The sequence below is a fragment of the Girardinichthys multiradiatus genome, chromosome 19 (assembly GCF_021462225.1).
Source record: "Girardinichthys multiradiatus isolate DD_20200921_A chromosome 19, DD_fGirMul_XY1, whole genome shotgun sequence".
In the NCBI taxonomy this organism is placed as follows: Eukaryota; Metazoa; Chordata; class Actinopteri; order Cyprinodontiformes; family Goodeidae; genus Girardinichthys; species Girardinichthys multiradiatus.
The window spans coordinates 26,050,370-26,065,631 of NC_061811.1; the positions used below are offsets into that span (position 1 = coordinate 26,050,370).

Consider the following 15,262-nt stretch of genomic DNA (forward strand, 5'->3'; position numbering starts at 1 on the left):
ATTATGTATGACTTTATTAGATTCTCACATCTTTGTGGAAGAATTTTGGCCATGTCTGCTTGATATTGCTTCAGGTCATTTAGATGTAAGGACATCTGTTTCTGCATAGCTGCCTTGAGGACCCACAGCAGCATTTAAATTGGGCCAAGGTCTAGACTCTGACTGGGACATTGCAAAATGCTGATTATTTTCTCTCTCAGTCATCCTGTTGTAGATTAGCTGCTACATTTGGGATCAGGGTCCTGTTGCATGACCCGGATTGGGTAAAGCTTTAGCTGTTGAACACATAGCCTCAGATTAGTCTCAAAACAAGCCCAAATCATCAGCCATCCACCACCATGCTTGACAGTTGGTATGAGGTGTTTGTGCTAATATGCTATAACGCATTATTGTGGCAGTATATGCAGAGGAGTGGTAAGTTTGACAGTTTATTTCAAATAGCTAGTATTTTCTGTGTCTATTATATGCGAGTTGTACGATTTAACATATTTTCCTTTCTTGGTTACTTTCCTCCTATGCTAATCATTTTTGCTACAAGCTCATAGTTGTTTCATTTTTAAGTGATTAAAAATTCAGTTTCATCTCACCATCCTCTGCTGTTCTTCCCTGAATTGCATTGCTCCATTGGCTCCACGGGCTCGCTGGGCCCTGGTAGCGGTGTTGAAGCCTGATCGTATACAAGGTGTCTGGTCTGAAGAGGCACACCAGGATACAGAGTCCACTTACTGACACATTCCTGACCTGAGCATTTACCTGATTGGATGAGAGAAACAGAATGGCACAAATGAACATGTGTTAAACAGGACATTTACTGTGTTTTGTTGTTGGGCACTTTTCAAGCTGAGAGAGTATACAGTTAAACCCTGATATTTACATACACTTTCACACTAAATCAGACTACATTTTTACTGCTTTTACTGCCAGACAAACAGGAGCAGAATTAGTTTTAGAGAATTTTGTCAACTGTCACCAAATGTGCAAGTTTAAATATATTTCCTTACTGTTCAGTAGAATTGGCTTTTAAGCAATATGACTTGGGTCAGATGTTTTGGGCATCCTTCCAAAAGCTTCTAACTATAGTTTGCTGGAATTTTGGCCCATTCCTTATGAAAGTAAGTGAAGCAGGTTTATTGACCGGTGTGCTTGCACAGATTTCTTTGGGACCGACATCAGATGGCCACTCCAACACATTGACTTGGTTGTCATTTTGGAAGATCAATTTGCGCTGGAGCTTTTATTTCCTGGCTACTGTCTTGAGATATTGCTTCAGTATCAACACATAATTCTCCCTCCTAATGATACCATCTACAACCCGAATTCCAATAAAGTCAGGATCTTGTGTAAAACGTAAATAAAAACATAATACAATAAGTTGCAAATCCTGTTCAACCTGTATGCAATTGATTACACTACAAAGACATAATTATTTAATGTTCAAACTGATAAACTTTGGGTTTTTTGTTTGTTTGTTTGTTTGTTTAGTTTCATCAGACCACAGAACATATCTACAAAAATTAAGGTATTTGTTCCTGTATGCCTTGGCAAACTGTAGTCTTTCTTCCGTATTGCTTTTAAACTAATGGCTTTACTCTGAGTATATGTCAGTACAAAAACACATTTATCTAGGACATCTCCTTCATAAAGGGTATGATGGCTAGACATTAACAGCATGTTTATACCTGCATATAATTGTTTGAACAGATAAGCATGGAACCAACAAGCATCTGAAAATCATATTGCTTGAGGAGATCCACATATCTGTTCCTGATCTCTTGGCTTTTCTTTCTTGGATTTTTTTTTTGGTTTTCTATGATACCACAAAAGGGGGATGTTTTTGAGCTCTTGCCTTAAAATAAATCCACAGGTATACCTCGATTTAACTCAAATTCTAGGTATTGTAGTTGTATCAGAAGCTTAAAAAGCCATGGCATCATCATCTGGGCTTTTCCAAATTGTTAAAAATTCTTAGTCTGTGTAAACTTTTGACTTTGAAGAAAGAGATGAAAAAAATTATTTATGTCAGTTTTTTTACCTTTAGCAAACACAAATTATTTTGGCAATCCTAACTGACTCAAAACAGGAGACGTTTAGTCTGATTCAAAGACAGACAGTAAGAAAATGTTTATGTCACTTTTCCCTGACTTAAAGATAGATTTTTACATTTAAGCTGAAATGATTTAAACAGTTATTTTTGAAAAACAATTATTTTAATCAAATTTGCCCAACTTTATTCAGTGGAAGATATCGCAATCTAGTCAATTCTTAAGAGTGGTGAGAGAGCAGGGCATTTCCATCCCAGAGAGGCCACAAGTACCCTGGTTCGAATCCCACAGCCTGCCATTCTGGGTCCCTGAGCAAGACCCTTAGCACCTGAATGCTCCACCACACAATGGCAGCCCACTACTCCCTAAAGGATGGGTTAAATACAGAGGACAATTTCTACATTGTGAGATCAATAAATCCTATAAAAATATATAAACAAATAAAAATACTAACAATGCAGTGGCTACTTTTAATGTATGTGAAATAAAAAGCATTACATCATCAGCATATAATATTTCAAGCAATCCCTACATTCTAAGCCAATTACGTTTTCACACTTCCTAAGAGAGGTAGCTGAGGGCGCAATAGCTACCGGTACTCCTAACTATAGGAGTAGAGCTTTCTTGTGCGGGAAGCTCTGTGGAACATTTTACATTTTTTTATTTTCATGGCTTATTTATCTCTCCAGTCAAGCTACAATCACAAATGTTGCTTTTGGTTTCATATATGGTGCAGCTCACCTGCCCTTTTGCTGCAAACTCTATTTGAGAATTCAGGTGTCCGTTTTTGATTTCTGTCTCAGCCACAGGAAACAAATGCAGGACACGACTCCAGGACACATTCAGACACTCAGGGAAATCGCTAACCTGTTGGACGCTGTTCAAAACTACTGGTGGCAAGATCACTAAGACAAACAACAAGTGCACCGTCAACAGATAGTAAGGGATGAATGATGATGCTACAATTGGGTAAAAACCACCACAGCCTCACCTTCTTTCCTTCCAAGCTGACACCGAGGTGCTGATGAAACATTTCCACTTACACCATGCAAAATGATGCTGATGCAAAAGTCGATCCTGACTGTAGATCTACCGATTCCTGCTGTGCAGCTCAACCCAGATGTGGTACAGGTGAATGTCTTTACGGAGCTGTTTGGACTCGAGGACTGAACACCACTTAAGCTGAGAAACACAGACATAGACAAATAGGTTAACCCTACATTGATACAATGCCTTAAAAAAACATGCATGCATGCAAGTTTTCTTATTGTGATTTTATGTTATAGATTAACACAAATTGTGAAGTAAAAGTAAAATACAAAACAAAATCTAATTTTTTTTCTGATCAAATCTGAAAGTTGTAGTGTGTATTTATATCCTGTACTCCAAGTAAATTATTTGTAGAACTGCCTTTTCCGATATAGCTGCAAATGCTATTTAATTAATATTTACATTTTCAAAAACAGCTCAAGCTTAGTTAAATGACACGGAGAGTTTCTGTGAAAATTAAGTTTTAGGTCTTGCCACAGATTCACTTTAGGTCTGGACTTTTATTGAGTGATTCTATGATATGAACATGCATTGATCTAAAACACTCCGATGTAGCTCCAGCTGTGTGTTTAGGGTCCTTGTGCTGTTGGAAGTTAAACTGTTGCCCCAGTCTCAAGTCTTTTACAGCCTTAAATAGGTTTTCTTCAATGATTGCTTCACTGTCCCTGATAAAGAAAAGCATTCGCATAGCATGATGCTGCCACTTCTATGTTTCCCCATGGAGATGGTGTGTTCAGGAAGATGCACATGTTAGTTTCGGGTCACACATATCCTTTCGTATGAAACTCCACTCTTGACTGCTTTGCTTATTAATGCTCTCGCTGTGAGATTTTCAAAGCTTGGCATTTGTTTAGAAACTAACTCAGCTTTAGATTTTTATAGCTAAATATTATTTGAAACCAGGTATCATTTGCCTTTCACTTCACAATGATGCACCGTTTTGTGTCAGTCTACTATGTAAAAATCGATCAAGGGACATGAGTGCTTCTGCACAGTTTTCAGATGCTTGCTGTGAGCTTATCTTGCTCACAAACACTTGGCCAAACTTGTTTCAATATAAAATCTAGACTGCAACTTTAATTGGGCAATGTAAGACCTGAATATTTGTGAAAAAAACAGGAAAAGGAAACTCATATAAATTCGATCAACAATGTAAATAAAGATTGACATCAAAATTTATTGAAAAGCTGATTGCAAAGTCTTGTGAGAACAGGAATGTCTTGCTTTTGTTGAAAACCACACTGACATGCAAATGTGTAATTCAGAGGAAATGCATGAGAAGGCTTTCCTATTTGAGTACAAACTTTGCATCCCATGACATATCAAAGGTACATCTAAGACAGTATCGAAGAGGCTACATCCTTCCTAGCGCTGCAGAAGATGCTTCCTCAACATAGAGACCTCAAGGCAGTTTTTTAGGTTGAATTTTGCTGCCATGTAGGACTAATCTTTCAGATCATTTTTACTAAATTAATGTTGGCCCATAATTTGCAGGTATTATTCACTCCTGGTGAATTTAAACAGACATGTACCTGTCTGCAACTTAAATGGATTTGGGAAAAAATGACCCATCAAAATATAACAAATGAATATTTTATTATAGGTATTGAGGCATTACAACTTCAGAAGCTAAAAGAGAAAAGCCAAATGGTAGTGACTGATAATAGAAACGTTCAGGACTGAACATTTCTTGAAGAAGTTAGAAGTGCCAGATGCAATAGCTTCCAAAGTAGAAGTAGTAAAAGGCAAATGGATAATGAGTTTGGAAGTAACATCATTCACTTGTTATAATCCAGTTTTAACACATGCAGGTGATTTGTGTTTAATGGCTCCTTCAAAATATTTCAAAATATTCTTCAAAGTATTTTCATAAACATTCAAGGAAGAATTAGGTTGGCTTGTTGTAGATCATTTTCTAGTCATTTTGCCCTTAAAATCATTAACCTACACTCACCATCCACTTTATTAGGTATACCTGTCCAACTGCTCGTTAACGCAAATTTCTAATCAGCCAATCACATGGCAGCAACTCAATGCATTTAGGCATGTAGACATGGTCAAGACGATCTGCTGCAGTTCAAACCGAGCATCAGAATGGGGAAGAAAGGTGATTTAAGTGACTTTGATGGTTGTTGGTGCCAGACGGGGGGGTCTGAGTATCAGAAACTGCTGATCTACTGGGATTTTCATGCAGTGCCATCTCTAGGGATTACAGAGAATGGTCCGAAAAAGAGAAAATATCCAGTGAGCGGCAGTTCTGTGGGCGTAAATGCCTTGTTGATGCCAGAGGTCAGAGGAGAATGGCCAGTCTGGTACAAGCTGATAGAAAGGTGTAGAGAGTTGAAAAAAATGGCCACATGAAAAAAAACAAAAACATTTTGTTGAAATAATACCCCACTATTTTTGGTTATATTGTGTACATGCAAATTTTATAAGTCCAGTAGAGAACACTCTCGTGCCACTGTGGATCTGCCAGGGAGGATAAAGTTTCCAGTTATGGGCATGAATAAACGAGCTCTGGCCCGGACAACACGCTAATCGCTGTCTCCTCTCTCATTCACAGGTACGATAAAAGGCAACTTTCATAAGCCCAAAAATTGATTTCAAAGTAATAAAAATATGTTGAGATTATTACTGCAGTATTTTAAGTGACTGATGATACGTGTAATTTCAACAGTTTTATAGTTAGCTTTAGCCAGTGTTCGGAAGATGGCATGTTTTCTGTTAGAGCCCAAACTGATTTTTGGGTGTATCTAATAGACATAATCAGTCACCGCTGTTGTGTCTGGATTTAAACATTGTTAAAATGTTAATCTGTCAGTAATTTTTTGTGTGAGGATTTCTCATAAGTGTATTTTATGTGTGTGTGTGGCAAGCTCCATAACGTTCATAATCACCAATTGTGATTAGATGCAATGCTTTTTTCCGTTTTGTTATTTTCATTTAAGATCCGATTCTCTTTTGTAAGTAATTTTGTGTTCATTATTATATTTTATTTATTTTCTGTTTAAGAGAAAACAAAAAGGTGATTGGTTCCCTTTTTTTATTTGTGCCAATTTTATTTTTCTTTCTTTGTAAGTACATTGTTGATTGTATTTATGTATGAATTGTATTTTTTTCTTAAAAAAGCGCAGGTCAGAATAAACGAGCTCTGGCCCGGACAACACGCTAATCGCTGTCTCCTCTCTGATTCACAGAGTATTAGCTGCACAGTGCTCTTCAGCCTGTGTGGCGCTTGCTGCTGGCCCAGGTTCCCCTAGATCTGGTGCCGGTAACAAAGGCAACAGTAACTCAAATATCCAGTCATTACAACTAAGGCATGCAGAAGAGCATCTCTGAACGCACAACACATCGAACCATGAGGTGGAGGCGCTACAGCAGCAGAAGACCACACCGGGTGCCACTCCTGTCAGCTAAGAACAGGAAACTGAGGCTGCAATTTGCACAGGCTCACCAAAATTGGACAATAGAAGATTGGAAAAACATTGCCTAGTCTGATGAGTCTCGATTTCTGCTGCGACATTCAGATGGTAGGGTCAGAATTTGGCGTTAACAACATGAAAGCATGTATCCATCCTGCCTTGTATCAAGGGTTCAGGCTAGTGGTGGTGTGGTGATATTTTATTGGCACACTTTGGGCTCCTTAGTACCAATTGAGCATCGTGTCAATGCCACAGCCTACCTGAGTATTGTTGCTGACCATGTCCATCCCTTTATGACCACAGTGTACCCATCTTCTGATGGTTACTTCCAGCAGGATAACGTGCCATGTCTTAAAGCACGAATTATCTCAGACTGGTTTCTTGAACATGACAATGAGTTAACTGGACTCAAATGGCCTCCACAGTCACCAGATCTCAATCCAATAGAGCACCTTTGGGATGTGGTGGAACGGGAGATTCACATCATGGATGTGCAGCCGACAAATCTGCAGCATCTGTGTGATGCTATCATGTCAATATGGACCAAACTCTTTGAGGAATGTTTCCAGTACCTTGTTGAATCTATGCCACGAAGGATTAAGGCAGTTCTGAAGGCAAAAGGGGGTCCAACCCGGTACTAGCAAGGTGTACCTAATAAAGTGGCCAGTGAGTGTATAATCATATTAAACAACTAAAACCCGCAAAGCTGGACTATGCATTATCATGCCAGCAAGAAGAAAAAAAACATGTCAGTAGAATTTCTATGTCGTAAAATAGACTAAACAAACATAATTTAAATGAATTTGATTTTTTTTTCTGTTTTGTTTGTTGCCTGTAGACCTAAGTGAAAAATAAATATTTTTTGTATTAATTTGAATATAATTTATTTCATTAACATACACAGTGCTCAAAAAAATAAAGAGAACACTTAAACAACACAATATAACTCCAAGTAAATCAAACTTCTGTGAAATCAAACTGTCCATTTAGGAAGAAACACTGATTGACAATCAATTTCACATGTTGTTGTGCAAATGAAATAGACAACAGGGGGAAATCTTTGGAGATTAGCAAGACACACTCAATAAAGGAGTGGTTCTGCAGGTGGGGACCACAGACCACTTCTCAGTACCTATGCTTTCTGGCTGATGTTTTGGTCACTTTTGAATGTTGGTGGTGCTTTCACACTCGTGGCAGCATGAGACGGACTCTACAACCCACACAAGTGGCTCAGGTAGTGCAGCTCATCCAGGATGGCACATCAATGTGAGCTGTGGCAAGAAGGTTTGCTGTGTCTGTCAGCGTAGTGTCCAGAGCCTGGAGGTGCTACCAGGAGACAGGCCAGTACACCAGGAGACATGGAGGGAGCCGTAGGAGGGCAACAACCCAGCAGCAGGACCGCTACCTCTGCCTTTGTGCAAGGATGAACAGGAGGAGCACTGCCAGAGCCCTGCAAAATGACCTCCAGCAGGCCACAAATGTGCATGTGTCTGCACAAACAGTTAGAAACTGACTCCATGAGGATGGTATGAGGGCCTGACGTCCACAAATGGGGGTTGTGCTCACAGCCCAACACCGTGCAGGACGCTTGGTATTTGCCAGAGAACACCAGGATTAGCAAATTTGCCACTGGCGCCCTGTGCTCTTCACAGATGAAAGCAGGTTCACACTGAGCACAAGTGACAGACGTGACAGAGTCTGGAGACACTGTGGAGAGCGATCTGCTCCCTGCAACATCCTTCAGCATGACCGGTTTGGCAGTGGGTTAGTAATGGTGTGGGGTGGCGTTTCTTTCCGTGTGCTCGCCAGAGGTAGCCTGACTGCCATTGGGTACCGAGATGAGATCCTCAGACCCCTTGTGAGATCATATGCTGGTGCGGTTGGCCCTCTGTTCCTCCTAATGCAGGACAATGCTAGACCTCATGTGGCTGGAATGTGTCAGCAGTTCCTGCAAGATGAAGACATTGAAGCTATGGACTGGCCCGCCCGTTCCCCAGACCTGAATCCGATTGAGCACATCTGGGACATCATGTCTCGCTCCATCCACCAACGTCACGTTGCACCACAGACTGTCCAGGAGTTGGTGGATGCTTTAGTCCAGGTCTGGGAGGAGATCCCTCAGGAGACCATCCGCCGTCTCATCAGGAGTATGCCCAGGCATTGTAGGGAGGTCATACAGGCACGTGGAGGTCACACACAATACTGAGCCTCATTTTGACTTGTTTTAAGGACATTACATCAAAGTTGGATCAGCCTCTAGTGTGTTTTTCCTCTTTAATTTTGTGTGTGACTCCAAATCCAGGCCTCCATTGGTCAATAAATTTGATTTCCATTGATGATTTTTGTGTGATTTTGTTGTCAGCACATTCAACTTTGTACAGAACAAAGTATTCAATGAGAATATTTCATTCATTCAGATCTAGGATGTGTTATTTGAGTGTTCCCTTTATTTTTTTGAGTAGTGTAATATTATAAAAAGAACACTGAAACAACCCACTTTCCTGTATTTACAGAATGAAATCAGCCTCATTCTATAGTTCTTTATAAAAAGAAGCGGGTAGAAATGATTAAGTACGACAGAGAATAGTAATAGTCTGAACTGTACTTTTGTAGAGATTAAGACAGAATTATGATGAATGGTATGCCTTTGGACATTGTTTATACCTAAACACACTCCAAAAAAATTTAACGGTGTGATGGTGATACCATAATGGATCACCGTTTGCCTCAGGGCAACATATGCATTTTTCCACAAGTGTCTTTTAACAAGTTTCCAATATTTAATTGTCAAATAAATAGCATTAATTATAAGAAATTAAGGATTTCAGATGAAAAAGGGCCAGGAAATTATATTTTTAGGCTTTTTTGTAAAGCAAAGTGTTTTCTATTGCCATTTTAAAATAAAGTAGTGTTATTGGTGCCTTATAGCCTTTCATCTTTTTTTAAGTTTTGCATAATTTAACAGGATGCATTGTGAAGATACAACAAGCCAAGGTTGTGTTTGTTGCCTGAAAATGATATCGGACCATAGAGAGTTAACTGATTACTCTAATATGCAAGATCTTTTATGAGAGGATCACTTTGTCTCACCTGTGCATTCTCTGAACTTTAAGGGTATAGTATGTTGCTGGAGTGTCTCCGGGCTCCCAATGGCAGGTGACGTTACTTCGAATAATGAACACACAGCCAATGAGCCTCGGCGGTCGGTGGGCGGTATTGGATGTTGAAACGGAGAAGACTGGATTATTGGAGATTGACAACAGTTGAAGCCAACAACATGCATATGAGTAAATGCACCAAATCCTTAAACAGGAAATAAGGATGTATTCTGAGTTTGTTCTTTAGAAGAAACAGAGAAAAAGAAAGTACAGGATGATCAAAAAAATAAGACTACACCAATGATAAAGATTTGTAAAAATTCTTAAGATAAAAACATTTTTCTTCTCAGCAGTATTATCTCATCTGGAACATTAAAAAACACAACCTTTAATCTGAACACATTTATTTAGTTAGGAAAAAAAAAATCCCACATCAAGAAATAATTATTATTATATTTTAACTTAGCAGGTCACCACTGACAGGTCCTATAAAATGAACTAGTCTTTTTAAATAAAGTTAAACAGCGTTTCTATGAATGTTTAGGTACTCGTACTCCTCGTCTTCCGCTTATCCGGGACCGGGTTGCGGGGGCAACAGACTCAGCAGAGACGCCCAGACGTCCCTCTCCCCAGACACGTCCTCCAGCTCCTCCGGGGGGAGTACGAGGCGTTCAGCGGCCAGCTGAGTGACATAGTCCCTCCAGCGTGTCCTGGGCCGTCCCCTGGGCCTCCTCCCAGTGGAATGTGCATGGAACATCTCCCGAGGGAGGCGTCCAGGAGGCATCCAGTATAGATGCCCGAGCCACCTCAACTGGCTCCTCTCGATGTGGAGGAACAGCGGCTCTACTCCAAGGCCCCTCCTGGATGGCCGAGCTCCTCACCCTATCTCTAAGGGAGTGAAGCTCATTTCAGCCGCTTGTATCCGGGATCTCGTTCTTTCGGTCATGACCCACGTAGACCGACCGGTAAATCGAAAACTCGACTCGTCTGTCGATCTCCCACTCCATTCTTCCCTTACTTGTGAACAAGACCCCGAGATACTTAAACTCCTCCACTTGAGGCAGGAGCTCCCCTCCAACCTGAAGAGGACAAGACACCCTTTTCTGGTCGAGCACCATGGCCTCTGACTTGGAGGAGCTGATCTTCATCCCAGCCACTTCACAGTCGGCTGTGAATCGCCCCAGCACATGCTGTAGGTCTTGGCTAGAGGGGACCAGCAGGATCAAGTCATCTGCAAAAAGAAGAGACGAGATCCACTGGTCCCCAAACCAGACCCCCTCCGGCCCTTCGCTGCATCTAGAAATCCTGTCCATAAAGGTTATGAACAGGACCGGTGAGAAAGGACAGCCCTGCCGGAGTCCAAGATGCACGGGGAACAGGTCCGACTTAGTGCCGGCAATGTGGACCAAACTCCTGCTCCGCTTGTACAGGGAGCGGATGGCCCCTAATAAATGGCCCCCAATTCCGTACTCCTGGATCACCCCCAACAGGGCATCATGAGGGACACAGTTGAATGCTTTCTCCAGGTCCACAAAACACACGTGGACCGCTTGGGCAAACTCCCATGAACCCTCGAGTACCCTGTAGAGGGTATAGAGCTGGTCCAGTGTTCCACGGCCCCGACAAAAACCACACTGCTCTTCCTGAAGCCGAGGTTCGACTATCGGCCGGACTCTCCTCTTCAATACCCTGGAATAGGCCTTACCAGGGAGGCTGAGGAGTGTGATCCCCCTGTAGTTGGAACACACCCTCTGGTCACCCTTCTTATGAATGGGGACCACCGCCCTAGTCTGCCAGTCCAGAGACACTGTCCCCGACCACCATGCAATGTTGAAGAGGCGTGTCAACCATGACAGTCCCACAAGATCCAGAGATTTGAGATATTCAGGGCGGATCTCATCCACCCCCGAAGCACTGCCACTGCGGAGCTTTTTAACCACCTCTGTGAGTTCAGCCTGGGTGATGAAAGAGTCCAACCCCGAGTCCCCAGCCTCCGTCTCTGTTTCCACCAGGGAATGCGTGATGGCAGGATTAAGGAGATCCTCAAAGTACTTCTTCCACTGCCCGATAATGTCCTCAGTCGAGGTCAGCAGTATCCCACCCCCACTGTAAACAGTGGGGGAGGCGCCGGGCAGTTTGCCAGAATCGCTTTGAGGCCAACCGGTAGTCCTTCTCCGTAGCCTCACCAAACTCCTCCCAGGCCTGAGTTTTTGCCTCTACCACAGCCCGGGCCGCCGCACGCTTGGCCTCGCGGTGCCCATCAGCCGCCTCAGGAGTCCCACAAGCCAACCGCAGCCGATAGGACTCCTTCAGCATCCCTTACTGCCGGTGTCCACCACCAGGTTCGGGGATTGCCGCCGCGACAGGCACCGCAGACCTTATGGCCGCAGCTACGGGCAGCAGCATCGACAATAGATGCGGAGAACATGGTCCACTTGGACTTTATGTCTCCAACATCCCCCGGAATCTGGTCAAAGCTCTCCCGGAGGTGGGAGTTGAATACCTCCCTGGCCAAGGGCTCCGCCAGACGTTCCCAGTAGACCCTCACTATGCGCTTGGGCCGGCCAAGTCTGTCCGGCTTTCTCCTCTTCCAGCGGATCCAACTCACCACCAGGTGGTGATCAGTGGACAACTCAGCCCCTCTCTTCACCCGAGTATCCAAAACATGTGGCTGAAGGTCTGATGATACGACAACAAAGTCGATCATTGACCTCCTGCCTAGGATATCCTGGTGCCAAGTGCACTGATGGACACCCTTATGTTTGAACATGGTGTTCATTATGGACAATCTGTGACTTGCACAGAGGTCCAATAACAAAACCCCACTCGGATTCAGATTGGGGAGGCCATTCCTCCCGATCACAGCTCTCCAGGTGTCACTGTCGTTTCCCACGTGGGCGTTGAAGTCCCCCAGCAGAATAATGGAATCCCCAGGAGGGGCACTATCCAGCACCCCAGACAGGGACGGCAAGAAGGCCGGGGTACTCCGCACTACCACTCGGTCCGTAGGCTGAAACGACAGTCAGAGACCTGTCCCCAACCCTAAGGCACAGGGATGCGACCCTCTCATCCACTGGGGTAAACCCCAACACGAGACGGCTGAGCTGGGGGGCAGCAAGCAAACCCATCCCAGCCCACCGCCTCACCCCGTGGGCCACTCCAGAGTAGTAGAGAGTCCAGCCCCTCTGGAGGAGATGGGTTCCGGAGCCCACGCTGTGCGTGGAGGCGAGCTCGACTATTTCTAGTCGATATCTCTCGACCTCCTGCACAAGCTCAGGCTCCTTCCCCCCCAGCGAGGTGACATTCCACGTCCCTAGAGCCAGCCTAAGCATCCGGAGATCGGGCCGCCGAGGTCTCCACCTTCGTCCGCCACCCAATCCTCTTTGCACCGGTCCCTCATGGTTCCCCCTGCAGGGGGTGGGCCCACTGGGGGATGGCCTCGCGTCTCTCGTTCGGGCTTGGCCCGGTCCCGCGAGGAGCAACCCGGCCACCAGGCGCTCTCCGGCGAGTCCCGACTCCAGGCCTGGCTCCGGAGTGGGACCCCGGATCCGCCTTACCTGGCGACGTCACGTGCCTCAATCTATTAGTCCTCATGAAGGATTCTTGAACTGCTCTTTGTCTGACCTGTCACCTAGAGCCTGTTTGCCATGGGAGACCCTACCAGGGGCATTTAAACCCCAGACAACATAGCCTCTAGGATCATTCGATCATTCGATAATCCATGATTTCTTGTATCGCTAAGATATAAATAAGATTTAAAGATCCTCTTAGCTGCTCTTCAAAATGGGAAAGACAAGAGAATGGGCCATACAAATAAAGTAGATGCATATTAATGTTCATGAAGAAAATTGTTAGACACCTAACTACAGTATCAACTTTCTACAGTCAGAGCAAAAATGTCAAAGTTTAAATCAGCTTGAAGTGTGACGATCAGAATAGAATAGCATAGAAAAGAATAGAATAGAATAGAATAGAAAAATAATTTATTGGGAAAGGCAGGTGTATCAGCAGCAAAGTGAAAGGCAAATGGAAACATGGAACAGGTAAAAAATGTATAAAACAATGAATAAGAATAAGACTGTACAGTAAGGGTAAATTTACAACATAAGAAAAAAAAACACTATAGCATCATCGGATTAAAAGAAACATGGAAAAGAATGATCAAGAGGGATTCACTTTGTCACAGTTAGAAAGATGGTAAAAAGAATTAAGAAAACATCACAAAAACTGCAGCTAATTTTCCTGTGTGAGATTATGCTACTGCAATGAGAAATGATCCAATTTTTAGGCCTTTTAGATATCTCAAACAGGGGTGCTAATAAATGTGGAGGACGCTAGGGAAGACTGAATATGTTTGTTAGCTACAGTTAGTCTCAAGGTTTTACCAGTGGCTCAGGCAAGATCGTGCAAGATGAATATGTTCATTTGGCAGCCAATCCATAGTACACTTTACCACAGGCTATGTAGGAGTTATTAACATGATTATACATGTTGTATAGCTTGAATTCCTCACATGGGTTCAACAAAACTAAAATAATCTTATTTGGAGTACTTAACCTCCTAAATGGCTGTGACAGTGTAATTAGCTTGATATTGTCACCCTTTTGCACAGACACCTGGAGTTATTTTTGACAATGCTTTTAAATATGACAAACATGTGTTGTGACTATGAACATGAATATATTATTTAATATTTAATATTAATACTACTACTTAAATAAAATTTGTCTTAACTTTAAAAACACTCAAACACAGAAACACAAAACTGAGCACCTGCTGAGCAGATAGCCTGCTAGCACCAAGATAGCTGAGTTCAACACAAACAAAATGAAACTTCATAAAATAAAAAAATGTTTAGATCTTTTCATCCTAAATTACTTCTCTCTGCCCAAACCCCTAACCTTGTATGTGAACCGTGCTGAGGAGAAGTTGTCCAGGCGACGATGAAGTTTGAAGAAAGCTTTGTGAACAAAGGGTTAGCTACAGCTAACCTCCGTAGCTGTTGGGTGGGCAGCTCGCTCTGCCCGCCAAACAAACTGCACAGTTACTGCCGTAACCACGGTGATGCGGTCCCCATTGTCCTTCCGTGAGACTGGGAAACTGCCCCACTCGGCGTCGTAGAGACAGCGTCTCCGCTTGTACCTTAATTACCCACATTCTAGAATGAATACCGGATACACATACAGCAATTCATTCGTACTTAACTTAGTGCATATGATCGGCTGACCGTATGACACTCTTGGATCCAGTTTGAAGAGTTATGTCTGTTTGCCTGCAAAGAGAGACATTAGCGCGCTGTGCCTCTCTTGTCCCAATCCTCTAGAGACCGGCGTGGAAGAGATCGATTCATTGGAAAGGTGGGGGTCTTATACGGGCAGTGACCTCACGGGAAGTCCGCTGTTACCCCCCCACCCCCCCCCCCCCCCCCTCCTCCTTCCTAAATTGTGCTGGAAGTCGGTTAATGCAATTTATTTTGAAAGTTCCTGAAAAGTTTGTACCGCATTTTCATGTTGTAATCCATGGCTGTGGGTCCCAACACAGGTAAGCTTTTTCAACTCCATCAGCTCAGTAAAAATAAGGTCCTACTGACTAGTTAGAGACAGTAATTGATGCACTTATAGCAACTTTTTGTATGTTGGGATTGATCAGG

At 43.1% G+C, this 15,262-nt stretch overlaps 1 protein-coding gene across 4 annotated transcripts in view; it reads right to left on the minus strand.

The window, feature by feature from the left end:
• LOC124884898 (interleukin-6 receptor subunit beta) overlaps positions 1 to 15,262 on the minus strand; it is a 42,402-nt gene that overhangs the window by 13,645 nt on the left and 13,495 nt on the right. For 3 of the 4 annotated variants that reach the window (XM_047392938.1, XM_047392936.1, XM_047392937.1), the window contains exons 3-6: positions 9,605 to 9,752; positions 3,034 to 3,224; positions 2,784 to 2,947; positions 588 to 753 (exon numbers count right to left, since the gene is read on the minus strand). In XM_047392938.1, coding sequence (XP_047248894.1) covers positions 588 to 753; positions 2,784 to 2,947; positions 3,034 to 3,224; positions 9,605 to 9,752 — 669 coding nt within the window. Of the gene's footprint in view, positions 1 to 587; positions 754 to 2,783; positions 2,948 to 3,033; positions 3,225 to 9,604; positions 10,423 to 15,262 lie in introns of those variants that run through there. The other variant, XM_047392939.1, reaches the window with a different exon arrangement.